The 26,306-nt window shown below is 36.6% G+C and overlaps 1 protein-coding gene across 2 annotated transcripts in view; it reads left to right on the top strand.

The window, feature by feature from the left end:
• Nucleotides 1-401: 401 nt before the first annotated feature.
• ENA (DnaJ/Hsp40 cysteine-rich domain superfamily protein) overlaps nt 402-26,306 on the top strand; it is a 55,865-nt gene continuing 29,960 nt past the window's right edge. The window contains exon 1 of one of the 2 annotated variants that reach the window (XM_089825743.1): nt 402-715. In XM_089825743.1, the coding sequence (XP_089681869.1) occupies nt 548-715 (168 nt within the window). In that variant the 5' untranslated portion in view covers nt 402-547. The remainder of the gene's footprint in view (nt 716-26,306) is intronic. The other variant, XM_089825742.1, reaches the window with a different exon arrangement.

A 26,306-nucleotide genomic window follows, 5' to 3' on the forward strand; every position in this document is an offset into this window, starting at 1 on the left:
TTTTTTGAATTTGAATTACTCCCACATACCAATAAAGCATTAATATTGTGAGCCCACTAGTTTGAATTGCTTCCACATACCACCAATGTTGATGGTAGTAGGATAGTAGTGGAGCACTAACAATGTGAGCCCACTAGTTCTTAGCTTCGATAAAAAGCATTCACTCATTAAAAGAATAAATTAGCATATTTATGTTTTATAAGTTCAATTTATGTCAAAATAAACTTTAAATAAATTACAAACATAAATTAGCTTTCATCTAAAAAATATATTAAAATATAGAATAAAATAAAATATTTTTGAATGAAAAATAATGAAACCAACTTTTTAGTATTTAAAAGAAGGAAATATAATCTCAAAATGCCTATCCATCTTATTATCTTTTAATAAATAAAGATTAGTGTAGGCCCATTAGTCACGAAATACTTGGTTCCCGGAGGACAATCCTGTAGAATTTCTGATGTGACCAACAAAGGAAAACCAACACGACGAATTAAAGAATGCTTTTCTGAAACTAGTACGGCAATGCAATACAAGGAAAAGGACAATGGCAGCTATCTCGAAGTTTACATATGGGTGTCCGGGGAAGACAGAGGTTGGGAGGAATATGATATATCTTTTAGATGATAGTTTTTCTAAAGATAAACTACTAATGCCCATTCCACAGAGGTTTTCCTTGCCCAAGCCCAAGCGTTCTTGGATCGTCAAAACGGAGGTATTTGCCCAAATATATAATTAATTTCAATTTATTTTACTTTTTTCTTCTCTGCGGCAATAGTACTTTCGCTCTTTAACAAATTCATAATTCTTGAAATTCATGTTCTCCCCACACCTGTTTGTTCACCTACCGCATCTACTGTGTCCATAACATTATGTCGTCGAGCTCTAAAAATATATAAATAATGAGAAGTGTACTCTGAAAGCCCAAGGAAAAAACTCGAGGTCCCATTTCCATTCAATGACATCTGGTCTCGTATGTTGAGTTTTTTCATAGCTGAAGTTGGGTTAATGGTGAGGCTTTGTATACTACACGAGAATTTGAAAGTGGAAGGTTGACAATAGGAATCTTCATTATGATTTTGTTTGATGTTAATCGATTTTTTTCCTAAATTCAATTGCTATTGTGTAATTTATTGAAAGAACGCTCTTGTGAACAAATTGTATTATTGAATTTGTTATTTTTGGGTAAAATCAGGTATATCCTAAAAGGTAAAATTACATCTTAATTAAATAGCGTCGATTGGTGGAGCATAAAAAATTGGAATGCGAAGTCCTATAAATTCTTTTTAATGAGATGGTCAAACCCTTCCCCAACCAAAATAGAGTAGATGAAGAGAAATTATGTAGATTCCCATGTAGAGTGTACTACAACAATGGTTGATGCTCCACTTTAAATGCTGAAGATGACCCAATGTTGCTGTACAACATTGCTACCCTTAGGAAAACACATGGTCAAGATGTTATGCAAATTGGCTCCCCATTATTAAAAGGAAGATGAGGAAAGATAGATGAAGTGTGATGTCTCTGAAGTTTTCTCAAGTGTCTCAAGAAGGATAGGAATCCAAGGAGCTCGGCTAAGGGAGGTCGTAGAGGGGTGCATTGCAACATGGCAGCTTCAATCTAAGAGAAAGTCTTGGGGTTTGCAGGGAGTGTAGATGCTAGAAAAAAAAAACTTGGTAATTTGGCTCGGATGCCTTAGAATTGATTCCCTAGCCAAACTAATCAATTCTGGAAGGAGAGAAAACATAATCATAGCTCTTGCAAAAGGCTTCCAACGAAGAACCAAAGACCCTATGCAATCTACTTGAGGATGCTTAAATAGGCTAGAATCTCATTCAAAATCATGATCAGGGGGAACTCAATAGTTAAAAGGGATAGATCAAATGAATTTTCAACTAAGCTCGAAATTAGATGCCAAAAATGATGGACAAGTGATTGGGGTTGAGAATTCGTACGTGTCAATGCAAGACATCGGGGTCACCCCTTTTACTGGTGGGTTTGCTTCTTTTGCTAGGGCAAGTTGCTCTAGTGACCTTGAGAATGCTCAAGCAATCCCAAGGATGTATTTGCAACTCTTAGAATGTGTGTGCAACCCCTTACTTGAAGAGTGAAAAGACAAATTTAGACAAGCATGAGGTATGCATATAAGATGAAAGGTTGGGTATGCCAAAACATATGCAATGGAGGGTTCCAAATGTTGAATAAATTCTTCCATTATGGTTGGAAGTCTAAGAGAGTCTTATTTGTGCCATGTGGGTTGTGAGCTGAATTGTTCAGTCATAATTGGACTATCATGTTGCTTTTGCAATTTTGGGCACTTGGAGGCTACCATCATAAATTTGACATTAAAATCACTTCAAACCATTTTTGTTGTTTAGAGAAAGTTTATTGCATTGAAAGTGTTGTATGTCACGTTCATACTCACAATTCATTCAAATGGAAAAAAATGTCTTTCCATTGGAGAGAGACATTTGTGTAAGTGAAGAGGGTTGAGAAGTTTGTCAAAGGATGGAGAGTATGATGATAATGAAGCTAGGTTCTTTATGATGGAGGACAATATTGCAAGCCTATCAAAAGCTTTGGAGACCATGAGGAGTCTTATGTAGATCTTCTTAGAAAGATTGGATAGACATAACAGTTTGAAGAAGGAATGACATTCAACTATGTTAAGGCGAAGTAGATTAAGAGGATCTTCACAATTGGATAACGTAGCTTGAGTTATATTTTAGTATACATACTATTATTGATCAAAATATTTCATTTTCTAAACCAAGGTCGGCAAAGCACACCTAGTTTTGAAAATCCTTTGTACCCTTTGGCTTAAAAAAAGATTTCTATGATTTCTTCCGAGCATTTTAAGCTATTAATTATGAAGCAATTGTATTGAATATGTCATAAGGAATAAAAGATTATGGAACAACAATCTCACTAGAAAAAGAAAATCAAAGCATTCAACTATACAAATAAGTATATTTTTCACGTGTTGAAATCCTAATCAAGTATATAAGGGCTTTGCATAGTCATCTTTGTAGGCCTGTACTCTCTATAACAGTTGATATAGGTGAAGCATACTATAGGCTTGTTATCTTGAGATAGATATTTTTCCTTCTTCCAAGTCTAATAAAGTCAGTGCCAATAAAAAGGAAAAGAATATAAGTAACGCCACAAATAATGAGTCTACACATTGTAATTGTTGTGGCAAGTATGGCCTCTTGTTGGAAATTACATTAAGAAAATAATCCACATAAAGGAAAGGTAAATGGGGTGCAAATCTCTCAATTGAAATTCATAAAGATAAGGATATTAACTGTAACATGCAGTTACAATATTGTTAGTTTAGTTTTTTAATTTCCTAGTGAGTTATTTATTTTTTCCTATATTACTAGGTTTTTCCTACACTTTTAATAATCTTGCTTATGTTAATAAAACATGTCTTATTAGGTGAATGGTTGTGAGGTGTCACCTTCCTACATGTGAGCATCCATTAGCTATCTTGGGAAGATACTTTGCTATCTTTAGTCCGATAGATGGTTGCTCCTCATTGGTCGTTGTTGCCACCTCCTCCCTCTTCCTAGTCTATATAAGCATGCTACTTGACTTGTATTTTCATCTCTTGCTTTTGCATCCTCTTAATGCTATTTTGCTTCTAACATTTGCATTACTCTTTTGGAGACTAACTCTGTATTGCTATTTTAATTTTGTATCATTTGCATTGATAGTTTAGAAATCTATTCTTTGCATTAGTTTTTTGGGTTATTAATCTTTTCAGATTCTAACATGGTATCAGAGCCATTTTATGTGCAAGAGTAGATTTTAGTTTTTTTATTTGACGCAATCTGTATATTTTGTAGAATTGAACGCGGAAAGCTACAGTTGTACCCCTCTCTGTTGGCAGTCGCAAATTTGAACACAGTTTTCAAATGCCTTGTTCTTGCTTATGCGGACTCCGATTTCAATGATTTTTGTTAAAATCTTGGCTATTTTTTTGTGCTCTATCCTCTCGTGTAGTCGTTTTTTGATTTTGTTGCATAGATTTTTCAAAAATTGCAGATTCTCAGTCGTGACATTGCACAGTTCTCGTTTTGGGAACTTCAGAGGATCATAACTTTCTCGTACGACCTCGTATCGAGGCAATTCTTTTTTTGACAGTGCATGATTTTTTGAGTCGATCATAGTGGTGCTATTTATTTCCTTAAGTATTGTGTCAAAGTTGCATTTTCAGCATATGCTCTTCGTGAGGGTTTTGTAATACATTGAAATCAAGACCACTTAGTATTTCTTGCTAGTGGTAGTTGTAAACACACTAATATAAAGTGCCAAATCATATTTTCTTGGGGGGAGGTTTCTTTGATTGAGTAAAAAGGGGGGGGGGGGGGATTGTCTTGGCTGGGTTCTCTTCTTTTTAGCATTTCCTCTTTGCGTTTCTTCATCATGGATCAAACAAATATGCCCATCCTAACTCCATACAATTACTTTGAGTGGAAATCATGCATGACAATTCACTTCAGGAAAGTTGGATTAAATAGGAGATCTATGGGACTTGAAATTGAACTTGATAAAGATGAAGATAAGCCTAAGTGGTTTAACAAATGTGGTGAGGCATATGGAACATTGTGTTTGTCAGTTTCTCCTAATTTGCTCTATCACATTGAGTTTTTGGATACACCAAATGAAATATAGACAAAGTTAGAAACACTATTTGGCACACAAGATTCAATGAGGGGTCATATGTTGGAAAATGAACTAATTAGTTTAAGTCCAAGCAATTTCAACACAATCTAGGATTTCTTCACTAAATTGAAATCACTAAGGCTGTAGTTAAAACAATGTGGAATTGAAAAGGAAGATGAACAACTGATCCTAAGTAATCTCGCTAAGCTAAGTTCAAAATATTTTGTGTTTGTCTCTACCTTCTATGCTACTAAGGGTGCACTTGGTACTCAATTCACCATGCCATCTTTAGATGACCTTGCTATCAATCTCACTCGAGAACAGGACAAGCTAATCCAAATGAGCACTCTTAAGTCCTCTAAGTCACATGCCTTGGCTGCCAAACAAGGCACAAAAGAACAAAAAGGACAAAGTAGTAAAAACAATAGTAAGGATAAGAAACAAAGGAATAACAAGAAGAAGAAGAATCAAATACCGGTTGCTTCAAAAGCAACTATTGATACCCCATCTTCCAAGGGCGATAAGCATAAGAAAGAAAGGGTCCAATGTGCCTATTGTAAAAGACTCGGTTATGATGAACATAAATGTCTGAGGAAACAAATTGATCACTTGACACACATTCTTGAGAAGAATAATATTAGTTTTCTTGAGTCTATCAAACAAAGTTCTAATGAAGGGTCTAACAAGGCAAAAGAAAACAACAAAGTGAAAGGAAAGGGCAAGGCCCTTGTTGCAGTTGCTTCTTCACCATTCACTTGGGTTCTTGATTTGGGTGCTTTGTACCACATGGCTTCATCTAAGGAAGAACTTGCATCTTTGGAGTCGTGTACTATGCCTTCTATTTTGATGGGTGATGACACTCCTGTTGAGGTGTGTGGGAGAGGGTTTGTTGATGTGGGGGATGGCACATTCCATGATGTTTTTTATGTGCCCTTATTATCAACTAATCTCCTATTAGTATACCAAATCACTCACACAGGTTTAGGCAAACAGGTTGAGTTCACTCCTGATTTAGTGGAGATATGTGAGTCGCACAGTGGTTCTACAGTTGTAGTTGGGAGAGCAAATCATCAATCACGACTATCTATTTTCTCACTTTGTTCCTGATCCTCCTTCGACTGTTTTGCTCACTCACTCTAATGATGTGAGTAAATTATGGCATGAACAGTTTGGCCATCTTAACTTCCGCTACTTGCATCAGCTCAACTAGTAGAGCATGGTCATAGGGTTGCCTTCAGTTCAGTTCTTAGGTGGTGTTTTTCAAGGTTGCATTCTTGGTAAGCATCATAAGGAAAAGTTTGACAAAAGTAAGGCATGGAGAGCTTCATAGATACTAGAGTTAGTTCACAGTGATTTGGCTGGTCCATTTCAGCATCCTTCTTTCAGTAGGGCCTGATATGTCCTCACATTCATTGATGACTTTTGTCGATATACTTGGGTGTACTTTCTCAAACAGAAGTCAGAGGTATTTGATCATTTTTAGGACTTCAAAACTTTTGTAGAGAAGCAATCTGGGAAAGCCATCAAAGTTTTGTGCACTGATAATGGTGGTGAGTATATCAACCATCAGTTTGAGAGATTTTGCACTTTAGAGGGGATTGATTTGCAACATTCAATTCCATACAATCCTCAGTAGAATGGGGTTGCAGAACGAAAGAATAGATCCTTGAAGGAAATGGTAAACTGTATGATTCACTCTAGATCTCTTGCACCACAGTATTGGGCAGAGGCTATTAATTGTGCTTGTTATATCCAAAACCGTGTTCCTCACCAAGCCTGGAAGGGAGTTACTCCTTTTGAAGCTTGGAGTGGTCGGAAACCATTAGTTAAGCACTTTCGAGTTTTTGGCTCTCCTGCATGGGTTCACATTCCTACAGAGAAACACAAGGCATTCTTGCAGAGAAACACAAGGCCTTGGATCTGCAAAGTAGAACTTGCATATTTGTAGGTTATCCTGATGGTGTGAAGGGTTATCGATTGCTCCACCCTACTACACATGAGTTGTTCATTGAGAGGAGTGTTCAGTGTGAGGAGGGATCTTCAAGCTCACTTTTTATCACTTCTCCAACACCTACTTTGACATCGGAGTCACTTGGAATACATGATAGATCTTCTGATGAGTCAGATTCACCTGAGCAGTCTTCTACCTCCACTTCCGATGTAGAGAGTGATTCAGAGGACTCACCTCCTTCCTCTCCTAGTTATCATTCAAAGGTTGATGATTCCTCTCCAGATTCTCCATCATCTGGTCCACTTTGGGCTAGACAGACCTTGTAGTGTGTAGGTGATTGGGTTGGGGATCCATCAAACACCAAGCAGACTCATTCACATTTCCAGGATGCTCCACATGTCTTCGTTGCTACTGCCTCAGATCCACAATCTTTTCATGAGGCTTCTGGTATTCCTGAGTGGGATATAGCTATGCAGGAAGAGTATAGTTCCTTGATGAGGAAGCACACTTGGGATCTTGTCCCTCTTCCTAAGGGAAGAAAACTTGTTCGATGTAAGTGGATCTATTGGACAAAATTTGCAGCAGATGGATCGGTTGACAAGCATAAGGCTCGCTTGGTTGCCAAAGGATTCTCCCAGGTTCCTAGGATTGACTACTCTAAGACTTTTGCGCCAGTTGCTCGAATGAATTCCATTCGACTTGTTCTTGCCATTGCTGTAGCTAATCATTGAGAAGTACATTAGATGGATGTGAAGAGTGCTTTTCTTTACGGTGACCTTCATGAGGAGATCTACATGGAGCAGCCACAGGACTTCCTTCAAGATTCTTCACTTGTGTGCCTTCTTCGGAAGTCTCTCTATGGCCTCAAATAGGCTCCTCGGGCTTGGTATGCCAAGATGGACCCCTTCCTTCTATTAGTTGGGTTCACTCAGTGCCATTTTGATCCTAATGTTTACATTCTTCAACAGGGTGATTCACTCCTATTTTTGGTTTTGTATGTTGATGACTTGTTGATCACAGGAAGTTCTTCACCCACCATTTAAGGCTGTCAAAATTGCCTTTCATGATAGTTTTTTGATGACTAACTTGGGCTTGTTGCATTACTTTCTCAAGATTGAGATCTTTTAGTCTCCCTCTGGGATCACCATCCAACTGTCCAAGTATGCTCTAGATTTACTCTCAAGGTTTCATATGGCTTACTGTAAGCCTACTCCAACTCCCATCCTTTCTGGAGTCAAACTTGAGGCTCAATGTTCTTCTCCACTTGTTGATGGCACTTTGTACTGACAACTTGTTGGGACTCTCATTTCTCTAACTCATACAAGACTTGACATTTCATATGCTGTAGGCATGGTCTCTCAATTCATGCAGGAGCCTCATGAGCTGCACTAGAAAGCAACCAAGTGGATCCTTCACTACATTCAGGGTTCTCACAATTGTGGGATTCACTACGCAGCAGGTATTGAGCTTGATTTGGTGGGCTTCACAATTTCAGATTTGGCGGGTGATTTTCAGGATCGCAAGTCTACTTCAAGTTACAACTTCTCACTTGGTTTAGGTCCTGTTTTTTGGTCAAGCAAAAAGTAGTCTGCTATTGCTCTATCTTCTACCAAGTCTGAGTATCAGGGGCCTGTGAATGCCGCCACTGAGGCCATTTGGCTTCAACATCTTCTCACTAAGTTTGGTATCCAAATCAGACGACCATCAATCATATTTTGTGACAATGAGAGTACCATTCAAATCTCATGGAATCCAGTCCATCATCAGCGGACCAAACACAGAGATCCACATGCACTACATCCAGGAGCTCATCCATGGTCATGTCGTTGACTTTTGCTATTGTCCGACTTCCGAGTAGGTTGCTGATATCTTCACCAAACCCTTCATTGAAAGCCAGTTCCTTCATTTGCAAGCTTTATTGGACGTGCAAGATGCTTCATCTTTTGGGGGGGCCTCTTCCTCTCACTTGGAGTCCTGACTCTTTTTTGGGGGAATTTTATGCACATGGGTACCTCATCAGGCCTGACTTGTCGGGACCCATTTCTACATCCACCTAAGCTTCACTTATGGGGGGGTGTTAGTGTATTTTTTTTAATTTCCTATTGGGTTATTTATTTTTCCCTATATTACTAAGTTTCTTCTACACTTATAATAATGTCGCTTAGGTTAATAAAACATGTCTTATTAGGTAAGTGGTTGTGAGGTGTCACCTTCCTGCATGTGAGCATCCATTAGCTCTCTTGGGAAGATACTTTGCTATCTTTAGTCCAATAGATGGTTGCTTCTCTCATTAGTTGGTGTTGCGACCTCCTCCCTCTTCCTAGTCTATATAAGCATGCTACCTGACTTGTATTTCCATCTCTTGCTTTTGCATCCTCTTAATGCTATTTTGCTTCTAGCATTTGCATTACTCTCTTAGAAACTAACTCTATGTTGCTATTTTGATTTTGTATCATTTGCATTCATAGTTTAGATATCTATTCTTTGCACTAGTTTTCTGGGTTATTAAGCTTTTCAGATTCTAACAAATATAACAATATCAAGATCTGAATGCATAAACAAGAAGTGATAAACTACATTTACTCATTTTAATTTAAATATTTAAATATTTAAAAAAAAAGAGTTACGATTATAATGATCTTAAATTGAAAGGAGGGAAATAAAATACAAAAATGAAACTAATTATGATACATGAAATTTGTTATCCTGCATTTTGTCACCACAAAATGTAGGTAATAGTACGAAACTTTTTCAACTTAGTTTCATTTTTCTCTGAGTTTGGTTCGTTATTTAATTGGTTAGTATTGATCAACCAATCATTTCTGATTGACATAATGAATCCTTTTACTGAAGGCTTTCGTCAAGTCTTTAGTTTTTCTGTTTGTCGAGCCTATGCTTGATTTTTGAAGCCTTCAATGCCCTTTTTCTTGTTTTCTCGTGTGTGTTTGCTGGCTTTTGATTCTTTGGTTTTGCTCAAGTCATTGCTTTCGGTTTTTCCTTCGATTTGATCTATCTTAGGGCATAATCGAAGTTGACAATCAAAAGATATGACCATTTTAGTGCCCAAAAAGTGGACCTTTTTGGTGCATCTGCACGAATTAAAAATATCATGTTATATTTTTGAGTTGATATTCACTTTTTAAAAAATATAACATGAATTCATTTAATGTTATGTTTTTAAGTTACTTTATCATTTCAGTTTTTCACTTAAAGTAACTATAGTGCACTTTATGTTATATTTTTAAGTTGAGTTGCTTTTTGATTTTTCATTAACTAGATAGTTTGATTTAATTTTTGAGTTTTAAATTACACTCTAGTAAATATTACTTTTAAAATGATATTTGCGCATTATACACTAATTATATAGTGTAAATATTATTTATGACCCATTTGAGTGATATTTATTCAAAAATTAAATTGACATGTGCTTAATTCATCACTTAAGTTGTGCAAACATGTCTACAAGCACATTTTAATTCAAAATATGCAATTGCACCAAAAAGGTGCGATTTTGAATGGAAATTTCATGTTAAAAACAAAAAAAACATGTAATTACATATGCTTTAAAATGTGCAAAGGCACCCAAAAGGTGTGTTTTTGCCCATAAGACGCATTTTTGTGTAATTGCAAAATATGCAATAGCACCAAAAAGGTGCATTTTGCTTATGGCTCCATTTTTAAAACATGTCATAACACCAAAAAGGTGCTTTCTGCCTCATGGAGGTCAATTTTGAAAATTTTAAAACACGTCTAAAAGGTGCGATTTGCTTACAAGACACATGCAAGTGCATTCTAAGAACCTGATTTTGCATTCCAAGGGCAAAACGTCCATGTTTATGGCTTCCAAGAACATGTTTTTGCTTTAAGACTTCAGATTTTCCCTTTCCATGGTGTGAAATCTCTCCAGTCAGGGTCATTTTTGCATCTTCATGCATTTCCATGCATTGGACATTTGATTCCTTGTAAAAAACCACTCATTTTTGGTGTTTCGAGGGCATGTTTTAGCAAAAAAAGTCCAGATTTGGAGAGAAAAAGCTCACGTTTTTGTTCAAAGAAGGGGTGTTTTGGCATTTCCATCCATATTCTTGCTATTGGAAAACACATTTTTGCATTTGAATGCTAAAAACCACTCATGTAAATGCAGATTGAAACCACGTTTTTGAAGAAAAATGTTCCATTATCTTGCATTTATTAAAAATGTTGGAATTGGGAGGGATTTTAGGGCACATTTTGGTCATTCTCATCCAAAAACGCCTCATTGGACGCTCATTTTGAATTCATCATTGCAAATTTGAAGAGGTCCAAGTTTGTTTGAGAATTTGTCAAAGTTGGAACTTCATTCCCTTCATATTTGGCATATTAATCTTCAAGCAAGTGGACATTTTCCTTTTTGCTAATTAATTCATGCTTATCTTGCCGATTTGATGCATGTTTTAGCTTGATGTTTCACATTTGTTGATATAGAGGCCATGAAAAGTGCATTTTCTCTTTAAAAATGATGAATAGTCTCATTTTCATACTTTCAAGTTTTTTTCCCAAATTCCAAATTCGAGTTTGCATATTGAGGTATCTTGCTTGTTAACATGTTTGTGAAGGTACGCGTTTCTTTTGTGTTTGTTTTCATTGTTTGCTTGCTTGTTTTCTTGTTTTTTCTTCATTTGGAAGAAGTTGCAAGTTCTTTCCCAAGAACTTGAGCACGTTTCACTTCACTCCATTTTCTATCAACGAATGCAAGTGCATCTTTTCATTCCACTTCCATCATTGCATGCCAAGGCACATTGCATTTATTCCTTTCATATCCGCAATTACACTTCATGAGCAATTACATGTAATTTCCCATTTCATGTCATAACACATTGCATCTCATTTGTTGCATGCAATTACATTTAAACTCACTTTTCATCCGCATTTACATACAATATCACTTTTCATTCCCAATTGCATGTCACATATACATGTAATTCACTTTTTGTGTAATGACATCTTGAAAATCCGTTTTTGACTTAAAGTCACTTTTTAGAAGTCAATACTTTTCGTTTGCATTCCACTTTTATGTCTTAAAGCATATTCATGAATGCTCACTTCCAGGTTCTTGTTTGCTTGCTTGCTTTTTTGTTTTTCTTCATTTGGAAGAAGTTGCAAGTTCTTTCCCAAGAACTTGAGCACATTTCACTTCACTCCATCTTCTATCAACGAATGCAAGTGCATCTTTTCATTCCACTTCCATCATTGCATGGCAAGGCACATTGCATTTATTATACTTTAGCCTTCACATATGCATGTTGTCTCTTTTCAAGATCATCACATTAGATCTTCAAAGTGTCTCATCCATACTTTGAAGCTTTGTTGTTGATCAAGAATCAACGCTTTTATGGAAGCAATATCATCTGATGATGTGTTCACATTTTGAAATTCTTATGTTGCAGCACAAGCACAAGGGATGCCCTCATCTATAAGATCGAAAGACAAAATGAAATATCAAGATGATAAAGAGTTGGCTCACGCAACTCCATCCCATGTTACACCTATTCTTGATAGTGTGTCAGATACAAAGATCGGACATGTAGATATGACAGAATTCTGGCAAAGGATAGAAGCTCCTGCTAGTCATGAAATGAAACACATCAAGAGGAGTATTATTCATTTGGTATCTACTTTTCCTATGGCTGCCTTGGAACCAGAATTCGTTCTAGGATGTGCAAAGCGTTTCCGTTCGAAGTCAAAAACCATCAAGGATGCTAATGGTAATGTTATTTAAAGCCTTGATCCTGAGGTTACTGAACATATTTTCAAAGTGTCGTAGAGTGCAGAGTGTGTAGATTTGACCAAAGAAACATCTTTGGAGATATGGAATGCAAATAAGGGAAATTATCAGAAATATGTTAATCTATATTGGTTGGATTCCAAGAGAAACAATTTCTCAAGATGGCCAAAAACCATTTATGGATCTAGTTTCAAGCTGAAATATAAAGACCTAATTATCCTTCTCAGCAGAATATGCAGTCTCAAGGATTCTAATAATATTCCAATAAAAAAAAAAAAAGGATTCTAATGATTTTGAACCGTGGATGTGTAAGTTCATTTTCCAAATCATTGATAATAAGGAACATATCTTTTGGGGAGAACTTATCAACACTGCACTTTGTGAGCAGTTGCTCAATGTAGGAACATCGACATCATTCTATATGAATTCTTATCTTGTCTATATTGCTGCTGCTATGGAATCTTTTTCAGGACTTTCTACCGAAGGAGACTGCCTTCAAATTCCAGTTTGGGAGTACTATGATTAGATTACTCTGACTAATAGTAAATACCATTACAGAAGAGTTCACGATGCTTTCTTTGGGCATTTTCGGTGCTTGTTTGATAAGCAGTTATCTACCAAAAAAGTGTCAGATGGGGCTTGGGACAAGGTTAATTAATATGGTTGCATCTTTATTCAGTTTCCAACTTTTGCTTATTTAAGAGTTGGGTATTTCGAAGGAGAACCATATACCTTACCTAGGTATGCTACCAACAGGATCATTTTAATGGAATTGGCCAGACAACTCATGGAGGTTCAATCTAATCAACATGCTCTGCATAGACTAGGTTTTGGTATTTCTTCTTCTAAGCCCTTGGTGATTGGTCATTACATGATAAATTCTGCACACAAAGCAAAGGCCACGGAAGCAAAACTTCAATTAGTTACATTTAAGAAGTTCAAAGTCAGATATGATTTTGATTACAGAGAGATGAATTCGAAAATCAAGAGAGCATTTACTCATGTCCATCGTATAGAAGATATTTGGATTGACATGCGGACAGAGTTGGATATAATGAGAATGGACTATTGTAGGTTGACTTTGCAGCATATCATTGATCTTAATATGCTCAAGATTCTGTTTGATTTCCAAATTGAAGATGATGGTAATATTCTTAATCTAAAATATCAGAAGGCTGGTTTTGATAAACGATGCCCTTTCCCTATTCAATGGCAACAAAAGGAAGGTACTTCTATCCTTGATAGATTTCAATCCATTCTGGCAAACACCAAGTGGTTGAGAATTAAAGGTCTTAAAAGGATCAATCCAAAGTTGGGTTTGGATTGTGAAAGTTTTGGTCCTCCTAGAAGGAAGTTGCTATTACCAATTTAACATACCTCCTAAAATTGCTATGTTATGCTTGCCTTTATATTGAGCTAGGAGTTTTAAGTTGCTGAGCATACATATTACAAAAATGAATATAGAAAGTAAAGTACAAAAATCAATAAACAAGAAAAATTGATCATTTCTATTCAAGATGCAAGTACCAAAACAATACATTTTATTGAAATATTCAAAACCGTTTTGATAAGGTACAAAGTGTTCAAATTTTAAATAATACTTAATACAATGCATTCAGATACCACACAAACATTCTTAGCTCCTAACATAATATCTGAATAAACACATTGTATAAATAGAAAAGTACTGATAAGATAAAGGGAAAGGCCTCCATTGCTTGAGTGGAAGGATTGTTGTTCTGAATGTTGAAGGTTTGAGTCCGCATCTCCATCTGGGAATAGACTTGCAAAAATGAAAAAAGAGGAGGGTCAATTAATATGAATTGAGCAATGGAAACTATTCCAATTATCTCTACACTACTTAATGTTCCTATAACATGGTTATTTAGATGACAACATTAAAAGATATGAAGGCAAGAGAGATATCTGAAAGAAAAATAGGTTTTATGCTAATGAGTTTGTTTCATGTGCATGCAGACACAGGTATGAAGTTTGAGGTTGTTGAAGGATCTTGCATAAATTACACGCATGAAGCCTTTCGATTGAATCATATAGAGACCAAGACTAAAGGACTGAGGAGGCTATCGAAGGGACACACAAATTACAAGTGTGAAACCTTCTAGTCAAATCATGTAAAGGCGAAGACTAATGACATGAGGAGACTGTTGAGGAGGCTTACGTAAATTACAAGTATGGGACCTTTTAGTTGAACCATAGCAGAAGGTTGAAGACACGAGGAGATTATTAAAGGGACATACATGTGTTACATGTATGATACCTTTCAGTCAAATCATGGAGGGCATATGGAATTCTTAGTCTATGAGCTGAAGGAATTGGATCTTTACAAGTATACAGGCAGGAAGTAAAAAATGTTTCAAACAACAGGGATTTTATGGAAAAGATTGAGATATGTAATGAAATTGAATAGAACTACAGCAATTAATGCAATAAGGCATAAGTGTTTCTTTATTACTGCCATAGATGTTTCAGACATACAGAGTAATTAACGTTCATTTATTAATTACTAAATCTGAAATATCATTAAGGACTGCAATCTGTGATTTCACAAGCATTTGTCAAGGGAAAAAGTGTATGTACAGAAAATAAATATCATGTTACACAGTTTGGGACAGATTTCATGGATAAGAAAACTTCTTGAAATTCATTTTACTGGATTAAGAAAGCAATCACAGCATTTATAACAGCAGATACTAATGGTATATACACCAGCAGAACATGGCACAAGATGCAAAAAACACTTCTCAACTATCAAATTAAAACATAGCAGGTACAACTATACCATAAGTTATTTTATATTGCAAAAGCTAAAGGAAGGAATATCAGTATTTCAGCTACAATAAAAAATCAAATATAAGTCATAAGCAGCAAGGAAAACTTAAAGATCAAAAGAACAATATGCTTGAGTTTGTTCTTTATACAAATTTGTGCAAAGCAATGATAGCTTTTGATAGGAGAAATAAGTGGTATCATTTTGACTATCTTTATCTTCAAGAGACAATCAATGGTGGTGAAAAGTGTAAGCTTCTAATACAACAAAAATATGGATCAGCAATCATGATTGCAAAGAAAATATCAAAAGAGCAAAGCTACAAGCTAAAACAACAATGGAGAATGAGAGCCACGATATATAACACCAGACTATGATAGTAAATATGAAATGAAGTAATTTTTGCAAACCTTCTAGCTATGGTAGATAACCTACAACGATTAACTTACATCATAGCTCATGCAATAAATACAAATTTGGAAAAGTGATGAAGATACAGCTTCATAGAAGCATACGTCCATCCAACCATGAAATAACAGTGAAAATGGAGAAAGAAACTCATGACATCAGCCACGGCCTGAACAATGCCAAACGTCCAACATCATGGCAATTATACCAGTAACTCATGGCTAGTAATGGAGATAATCAATAGCAGAGCTGTCCATAACCAGCAAGAACTCATGAATAAAAGAAACCCTCATGGCATCCAATGAAACTCACAAAATGAAGGTAGAAATTCATGGCTAGTGAAATAGAGCCATGAACTAAATAAAACTAGCAGAAATGGCAACCATATAAGCTGCAGTAAGATATAGAAGACATGGCGTCCATCATAGATATAGCGTCCATAACCAACAAATCAAACTCTCATGAAATCCATAAGAGAAGAAACCCTTATGGCGTCCAAGATTCAACAACAAATAAACCCATGAATATTAGAAATGGATTCACGACATACAAACTACCATAAACCCGTGAAAACCCAGCAGTATGATATGAAATAGCATCCGAGTACTCCAGAATAAAATGCGTCCAGCAAGAAGAAAACAGAAAAAATCGCAAGGAACTACAAGAATGGTGTTCAACATAGCAAAGCAAGGAGGAATCAACAAAAAAGCTCCCATGGCGGCTAGGGTTTATAACCCTTCTTTCTCCTCATTTGCGTGAAACACCAAATGGATAAAAACAAACAAGTTGTTTGCCTTTTTGCCTTTGGTCGAATTAAGCCCTATTTGATAATATTTTTGGTCCACGGTAAAGCTTTTTATAGTAAAACTTTGAAACCTTTTATAAATTTTATACATATTAAATGAAGATGTCTATTTTTTATCATTTAATATATATAAAATTTATAAAAAATGTTTTATTATATCCCCTTTTTCCCATATTTATCAATATTAATGTGTTTAAAATTAGTAAAATAAATAACATTAATTATTAAACACATTAATATTGATAAATATAATAAAAAGAAGAATATTGTTATAAATATTGTAAAATTAAAATATCAAATGGCTATAATTATAAAGCCTTTGTTATTATTAATTATTATAAAAAAGGGAAGGAACAAATTGGAGTAATACAAAGCTGCGAGTCTATTTTAAGATCCGAAGTAGTATTCAGTTAAGCCTTTCATGTAAAGACAAAGAGTTCTATTTTTACCAAAAATGGACTGTTTGAGTTTTGAGTTAACTAAATGTTACATGGAGTGATTGAGTCAAATATGGAGCTATTTTTGGCAGCTAAGGGCAGTTCGAGTTTTCCATGCAGTGATGGAGCACTTTATTGCTATTTTTGGCGATTTATGGAGCAATTAAGGCCAGTTTTGCATGTAGTTCGTTATGGGAGCCTGTTCTATGCATACTTTGCATATTTTTTTAGGAGTTTTACATGATATATTTTTGGGTTGATTTTGAAATCCGAGTTAGGGTTTTATGCATGATTTTGAGAGGTTAGAGGTAGTTTTTCAATTATCTATCAGTTGGACAGGTGGTTGAGAGTAGTTTTCAGGGGCTTCTTCATAATTTGTATCAATTTTGACTTATTTTTTCTAGGCATGATCTTGAAATCCGAATTAGGGTTAGGAGCTCTATTTATTGTACATTCACCTCATTATGAGGGATCTTCTTCGAATTCAAATTTTTTTGCATTGCAAATTTTGAGTTGATTGTAAGAGCAATTTGTAGCAGAGGTTTTTTCAACATTGGTTATATAGATTCAGCGGTTCCTTCTCATTGATTCTCGTGCAATATTGTGGATTCTTTACTTTTATGTTGTGTTCTTTCATTTAAGTTACATTTCTTATTGCAAGTTTGAATCTTGATACGTGTGATTACATGTCTTTGTTTGTGTCCATTATTCTTTTGCAAAAAATTGGCAAACCCTAGGTTTTCCTTTCGAAATAGAAGATTTTGGTTCTTGCATAGAATCACTTTTGTTGTTGTGTGTTTCTCTAAGTATTGTGAATCAATTGTGTTTTGCATAATTTGTGTTGATTTGATTAAAGTTACATTCAAAATCATCGGTGTATCACCTCATTTAGTTTAGTATTCATTATGTTGTCATTCACTTCTCATCCCTTATCCCGCATATAATTTAGGTTTTAGGTGATTACTATTTAGGAACCAGCCCAGCTTCTAGAGATTCATCTCTCGTTTTAGGACAACCCACCACCTGAGAGAGTTTCCATTTTTCAACAGGATGGCTAGATTCTGCATCTTGCTATAGGTACAATCCTGATTGACAACAGTCGCAATTAGAAATTGCTAGTAAAGATGGAGCATCTTCTTCTGATATAAAGAAATCCCTCAAATTTAAATTAAAAGGTGGAAAGGGATTTAAGTTATCTCAGACACCTGAACAAGTTCAAGAGTCAGAAGGAGAATCAGGAGAAGAACTTGATGAAGAAGATGAGGAGGAGGAAGGAGAAGTCATGATCATATCTCCTTCGAGGCTTGCACAAATTTAGGAACCATTTATGCAGGAAGCACCTTTTCTGGGTATGATAGATGATGATGTGGATTCATTTTCCACTATTTTCACACCTTCCATCCCGACCTCAGAAGTCAATACATTGGCTCTTCCTATATCTTCAGCAGCTCCCATTTTAATAGCCGAACAATGTGAGCATTTAGGGAATGTGTTCGAGGATTTTCCAACTCTCACCGAAGGTCATATTTCTCAACTTGATACATCCCTAACTGGTTTTGAGTTATTCATGACAAAATCCTCCTATCATGCACGTATGGATTCAGTTGTGCAAACTGAATTTTGCTCATCACAACAGAGATACAATCAAGATCAATACCAATGGTCTCCACTATACTTTCTTCCACAAATGAAAATTTTAGTTTGCTTGGATGGATAGCAGAATCACAATGAAGAGAAGAAAGGTTCTCGTACCCCCAGATGACTTCCCTATTAAGAAAACTAAGTCCAAATCTTTAAAAGATAAGATTGATTTCAAGGATCTTAGTTGATTCTGAAAAAAACCAAGTTTATTGAAATTGTCGAGCCATTGATGAACAAGTCAGTTGAAGAACTTACTCGTTTTGATTACAAATTCACCAAGGTAGAAATTGGAAAACATACATGACTGGGTTGCTTACAAGATGCTCAAGACGCACTTGCTAATGTGTTAGAGCAATCATGAATTATGGGAAAAGAAAAATCAGCTCAAGCAGGAGGTTGCTCGCTTAAACGAGGTTATTCAACAACAATCCTCACAACATGCAATCATTATATCTCAGACACCTAAAGAGAGAAGGATTGTAGAAGTGGCAAAGTATTAGATGGGAGAAGTCATTTTTGGAGTACAAGCCATTACGGATATGACCAGAGTTCTTGAACATATAAAAAATGTTGAAGAAATGATACATCATTTGACTGCATCTTTGGCTCAGGAGGCTAATACTTTAAAAGTGATTCTGAATGATTAAGATGAGATTGCTAAATCTGACCTAGATGCCATGGTTACATGTGACGTTCTTCCATCGTGTGAAATGTTCTATAGATGTCATGGACTCATGGGTTACAAGGAAGAAACAATGAGAAAGCTCATAACAAAGTTGCAGGCCAGTTTAGAAGATTGCTAGGCAATAGAAGTTGGGATCACATGTGACTTAGAACAAATGGGATGCCAAATTCATGACGAGCATGGTAATTTGGTTGCAGTTGAAGGGATAACTTCAAAATATACAATCAGGATCAATTCTGATTTAGATTTTGAAGATTTTGGTTCTCATACAGTGAACAAGTTTTCTTTGCATAAATCTTTAGCAAAGCACTTGCAAGATTCTCTAGTGGAAAATTCCAAGATTGTGAAATCAACATATGCCGATGCAGTTAGAATGGAAGCCATATAAAAAACAATGCAGATTTCCAATCTTCCTACAATGTGTGATATCATCATCAAATTCAAGGCACTAAAGAACAATCTTTAAGATTGTTATTTTGTTTTTATGTTTGTAGATCAAAGAGGATGCATTGCATGAAATTGTGTAATTACATGTATTACGAGTTACATGTGTAATGACATGTAATCCAATAATATCTCTTTCAGTTAGACTTGGTCAAAGTTGATTGAGTTGCTCCCACTTTTTCCTCCATCTTTTTCTCAACTCCTTTGCCTATATAAATGAGTGTTCTCTTATTGTAAAATCTATCTTTTAATATATGCAAGAGAGCTCTGGAGGAATTGTGCAAGCATAACTTTGATTGTGTAGCACCATTTTGAAAGAAAAGTGAATACAAAGAATCAATTGAGACTTAACTTTGATTGAGTGAGATTGTTACTTGTGCAAGTTAGAAGCTTTGACTGTGATTTGCATTTGTTGTCTTTGATTCACATGTTGTTTTGCATTCTTGATAATTGAGTTTAAAAAGAGTTAGAAAGCAACCAGATCCGAAGCTTTGACTGGGAGCGGTTGTAGAGATATATAGACTAGAAGCTTTGTTTGTAGTTTATATCCCTTTCTGGATTCACAAAATAATTAGGATATCTTTACTTCTGGAAGTCTTTGTGTCCCAATAATAAAACTTATTCATATAGAATTACGAGCAGACTTAGAGCCAAATCGGTACACTTTCAGCTAGCCTTTGAGTTGGTATTGGTTTATCGGTATCACCGTTTCCAGCTATTAGATAGAAGTGTAGTTAGAGATTTCCTCTTGCCCATTACTCGCTTCAGGGGTAAGTGGATTCTTTGCTGAAAGCTAAGAGGAAAGAATATTGGTAACACCCGTTTTACAAAATCTCTCAACTTCTTGCTTACCTTGAGTTGATCCAAGAAACGGTGAGAAGGGGGAGCCTTCCCTTTAAGGTAGGAGACTCTGTCTCACACAGTGTGGTTGGTCATCCTATTTTGCAACTAGATTTTACCCAAAATTGTCGGTTGCAAAATATCCACCCAATAAAATTAAATGGATATACTAGAATTATTGGATAGAGTTAGGATATCTTACTGTTTCCAAGTGCTCTTGTTTCCCTTTAGCTCACATGCATCTTGTGAGAGAAAACATTACAATGGTGTTTTTACCACCCATCCACGGATTGTAGTGATCCCCCTTGCTCACTTCCTACTTCAAGTGGGCTCAGCCCTTTGCAGGGGTGTATACTAGTGGTTGGGTCCTACACAGTGAGCTGGCCACACACAATAGGCACTCCTAACTAGCAGGATCTCTGACTCAATTGGGTATCTAGTACCAATGAATTGACTACCATAAATACATTAGTGTACCTTGGCCAATGTTTTACTAGTGAAGCACAACTATTCTCACAGTCAATTATTCACTAGGAGTTCAGTTTGGTATCATGGCTCATGATAAAATAGAATTAAATCTTATTCTATTAGTTAGTTAAGGTTATTCATTAGACTTACAGGCATAGGGTATCCTTTCTTGCTAACACAATACTAGGGAAATTGGAGCTGTAGGCTCTCCTTCACTATCACCGTAGCTGATATAACGAATTGGATTCACCCCAATTATAAAGTTAAATCATGTGTTTCAGAGTTTACAAGAGAGAATACATTGCATAGACATCCATGATTCTGAGCTCCTAGATTTGAATCAACAGTATGGCTATTATTTAAATTAGCGTTGTATGAATTTAAACATCTTCTCTTGCCACCAAATATTGTGTTTTTTCTATCATACCCAGGTTTGAAGGCTTTGCGGAATACCAGAGTATAAGTGTCAAGATGAGAAGGGTTTTTATTTCTTAGTCAAATGATTCCACACTAACAGCCCCCTAATAATGTTGTTATATCAGCTTAGTGCTGCTATAGTAACAACATTAGTGCGATCATTGCAACAAATTCCTTACAACATTACTTAAGTTCATATAAATCAGTACGATCTTATTTTCAAAACAACAATAGCAACATATTTCTACTTCCAAGGTCAAATAATAATATGGCTCTAGTCTTTTGTGAAGTTGGTAACAACATGTACTCTCATTTCAATGTTGATATGAACATCATAAACAAAATTCTGAGTGTTGAGTATGAACAGTAAAAACATTTTTTTAATGCCAGTAAGAAAACACAACCCCATTTTAAATTTTTGGTATGAAAATCGTACCCACCATTTCAAATGCGGTTTATGAACAGCGTAAAACAGCATTTGTGGTGCTGGGGATGAACAGTATAAACATCTAAGTTACCCTGGTTCCCCCCCCCAATCCGGACCAGGTTGAGTACAAACTAGTAATTGGGCCGGGTACAGTTTGCAGTCTGGTCTGGCCAGGGTTCGCTTTTTAGCAGCCCAGTTCGAACTGCAGGCCACTCTGGACAGACCCGGGCAAATTGGTCCAGCCCAGATCGAGCCACGAGCAAATTCGACCACGTGAACCACCTCTTTAAGTTGCTTATTTTGCAAATTTAATAAACTTTTTAAATCCTTAACCCTAAAAAGTGTAAGTGAAATTCTTATGTTGGCTTTTAACTCTCATTTGTGGTATGCAAGTAGGTTATTTTGTCTTGAGCAAGAGCAAATAGGTGGTTGAGGAAGGGTTTTGTGCAAGGAGGAGATGGAATATTGGTTTTTGAGCAATCTTGAAGTGCTTGTGCCTCATTTCTACACCTTTGCAAGCTTACAATGAGTGAAAGAGGTAAGTCCTTGTTCCATTTACTTTTTGTTTTTGTTCAAGGTTTTTCTTTGTTTCATTTATCTTTCACTGTCAATAAGATCTATAGCCATTTTTTTCCAAAAAAAATCATTCTCTTGCTTTCAAGTTTTATATTGAATATGTATACAATTTCTCACCATAGGAAAATGAACTACAATGGGATCTACCTCTTTCTTTGTAGGCAATATCGAACATAGAATAGAACCCCATTTTGATTCTCCTTTGTGGAAGTATGTGGATATTGCAAGTCCCCTTCTAGGAGTTGATGCTTTCTATTGGAAATGACGAGGTTGTGATGTAGAAAGGAATAGTTCATATTTTTGTTTGGTAGTGGATAACTTGGAAGAGGAGTCAAGAAATGTCCTAGAAAAAAAATGCACTTGTACAAAATTCAACAATATCCAAATATATTCAAGAGCACGAGGAAATAAAAGATAGAAGAACATAGGCAAAATACCATGGATGGTAGTAGCAATAAAAGTAAAAAAAAAGCAAAGGGAATGAAATCCACCACAAATATTGTGATTTAAGATCACCCCTTTTATACTACCTCAGCTACCTTTGATTCTCAAAATGAAACACCCCATTTAACCCAAAAGAAAGGAACCACTAGAAACTACGTTCCAGAACCAGAGTAGGGAAATCGTCGACATTGATGTGGCAAGATGCTTGTATGAAAATGGGCTATCTTTTAATGTTGTTCACTCTCCATATTGGAAGAGGATGTTGAGAAGTGCTATTGAAGCTCCTTTAGGATACCAGGGCCCTAGTTTTAAGAGAGTATGAGCCACCTTGTTGGATTAAGAGGTCAAGTTGATTGATGAGAAATTGAAGCCCATAAAGGATTCATGGATTGAGATAGGGGTAACAATTGTTTCAAATGGATGGAAAGATACTAGAAATCGTCCATTGATCAATGTTTTGGTAGTGTCCCCTAAAGGGGCAATGTTTTTGAAAGCAGTGGATTGTGAGGGGCAAGCAAAAGACGGCCATTTATTGCTTAATTCTCATCTCTGCCATTGAACAAGTGGGTGCTAGAAATGTTGTCCAAGTCATAATGGACAACACAAAGAATTGTAGAGTTGGTGGTTTGTTGGTTGAAGAGAGATGTCAACATATTTTTTGGACAACTTGTGCATTCCATTCACTCAATCTTATGCTATAAACGATTGAAAACAATATTGAGTGGATGAAGGGGGTGTATGTAGAGGTTGAGGACATCCATGTGTTCATCACAAACCACCACATCACTCAAGAAATATTTAGCTTAACCCCATTTACAAAACCTTCACTAAGTGTTGTGCCTTATAAACTATTCATTAGAAAGCCCCTTAAGCTCATCAATTGACAAGTAGGAGATTTTCCACAGCAAGTCAAATTGTGATATTGCTATCAGGATTTAACTGTGTAGTTTTTCAGTCAAACTCATTGACCCATGTATCATGAGTAGTGATTCACACATGTATCCATCTCTCATGAGAATGAATGGAACACTTAGCACTCATTGGATCTAGGTGATGCTCACAGAGGTGAAGCACCGGGACTTCCCGGGAGGTCACCCGTCCCAATACTACTCCAGCTCGAGCGCACTTAACTACGGAGTTTCCTCCATGGTTAAACCCACTATACTTCCAACCCCATTTGCAAAACCTTCACCAAATGTTGTGCCTTATGAACCATTCATTAGAAAGCCCCTTAAGCTCATCAATTGATAAGTAGGAGATTTTCCATAGCAAGTCAAGTTATGATATTGCTATCAAGATTTAACTATGTAGTTTTTGGGTCAAACTCATTGACCCATGTATTATGAATAGTGATTCACACATGAATCCATCTCTCATGAGAATAAATGGAACACTTAGCACTTATTGGATCTAGGTGATGCTCATTGAGGTGAAGCATAGGGACTTTCTAGGAGGTCGCCCATCCTAGTACTACTCCAACTTGAGCATCCTTAACTAAGGGGCTTTCTAATGAATGGTTCATAAGGCACAACACTTGGTGAAGATTTTGCAAATGAGGTTGCAAGTAGAGTGGGTTTAACCATGGAGGAAACTCCGTAGTTAAGCGTGCTCAAGCTGGAGTAGTACTGTGATGGGTGACCAATGTAATGATGACCAAGAGACTGAGAGGGGGGAGGTGAATCAAGAACCACTTAAAACTTCTTTCACTTAATCCCACTTTATTATATTGTCTAATCTACTTGCATGCATGGAACATAAAGTAACAACACCATAACACTTTGACACAATATTTGGTAACCCAAAAACCCTCTAAGTAGAAGGTAAAACTAGGGTGGGGATGACACCCACAATGCTTCACTACCGCAGTAATAAAGTTGGCTTGTTAGTGCTTAGAATTGATCACTTCTGGTGATCTACTTGGTTAAGAGTAAGTAGGACTACTAGGTCCACCTTTTGAAAGGATTTATACAATACAATAAATTATGCACTCGGTTAAGAGATTTTGCAAGGACTGTTACGTCCACCTGGTGTCGTTGGTAGAAACTGTGTAGCCGATGGGTTCATGTTGTCGGTAAGGATTTTGTAGCTGATGGGTAGATTAGTTAGCCGATGGACCCCTTCGGAAAGGTTCGGTAGAAAGTATTTAAACCTTGTCTAGGATCATTGTAAATCATCGGATCTTATCATCAGTTATGTAATCTCTTGGCATATGCGAATAAACAAAGTACTGCTATTGCTGCTCTTGTTCAGTATCTATGTGCATTAATCCAATTAATCTATTTGGTGAACATTTGGTGCCATTGCCCTATGAACCTGGAAGGAGGGAGGAATGAAGCTTAATGCCAAATCAGCTTAACAAGGATTGAAATAAGATAAAGGGAAAAGATAGAATACGTAATGCGCAAGAAAATTTAATTTTGGCACAGCAAGCCGAATGCAGAAAGAGGTTCCAGAAGATTACCGATGGACACAAAAGTGCGGAAGAATTGTTGGAGGAGAGTTGATAGCGGGTGGAGTTGGTGGAAGAAGCAAGGGAGGAGTTTTTGAATTTGTATTCGTTGAGGGAAAAGAATCCAGATGGAAGGAAATCGACTCGCATGGCTCGAAGTGCCGAGAGAGCACGAGCATGGAGTGAACTCTTCATCCGGAATTCACTTCTGGAAGGGACAACTTCAGAAGATCCTTCTTCACCAAAGTTCGCAGCTATTGAGACCACCGGTGTGGGGGAGTAGATTGCTGATGTGGGAGAGCAGACCGCCCGTGTGGGAGAATAGACTGCCGGTGTGGCAGTGCAGACCGTCGGTGTGGGAGTGCAGATCGCCGGTGTGGGAGCGAACAGCGCCAGTGTTGCAGGAGCGAACAACGCCCGTGCACAAAACCCAGTGGTGATAAAGTTACCGAAGTTTGATAGCGATGGTATGGTCGATCCAATTCGACACTGTAAAACATGTGAAACGATTTGGAGGGAAAATGGCATAATCGATACAAATGAATGGGTTCGACAATTTCCAGCAACTCTATGGGGTGTTGCAATCGATTGGTTCGCCAATGCCGATCCCCAAAATTTAACCACTTGGGACAACCTTAAGGAGTTTACTGCTGAATTTCAACTGTTGCGTGACGACAACGAAATTGTTGCAGAGATATACAATACAAAATAGGGGAAGAATGAAACAGTTAGAGTTTACGCCAGGAAGCTGAAGGACTTGATCAATAAAATGGAGAATAAGCCGGCTGATGGGCTACAGAAAAGGTGGTTCATTGAAGGCCTTCACTCGAAGTTGCGAAAGAAAATGAAGATTGTGCCGCCATCATCATACACTGAAGCGTACAATCGGGCAATGAACCTTGAAAGTGAGCAGAAAACGAAAAAGAAGAAAAAAAGTAGCTCGTTGGATTCAGATGATGACACATCTTCAGTAGAAGATAGCAGCGATGATGAAAGCAGCAGCAAGAAGGTCCGAGCCCTCCAGAAGGACATGATTCGTACGATGAATGAATTTAAGAACATGCAGAAAGAAACAAAGGGTAGCGAGCTAT

The sequence above is a fragment of the Cupressus sempervirens genome, chromosome 4 (assembly GCF_028749045.1).
Source record: "Cupressus sempervirens isolate cs-2001-9-10 chromosome 4, ASM2874904v1, whole genome shotgun sequence".
Lineage (NCBI taxonomy): Eukaryota > Viridiplantae > Streptophyta > Pinopsida > Cupressales > Cupressaceae > Cupressus > Cupressus sempervirens.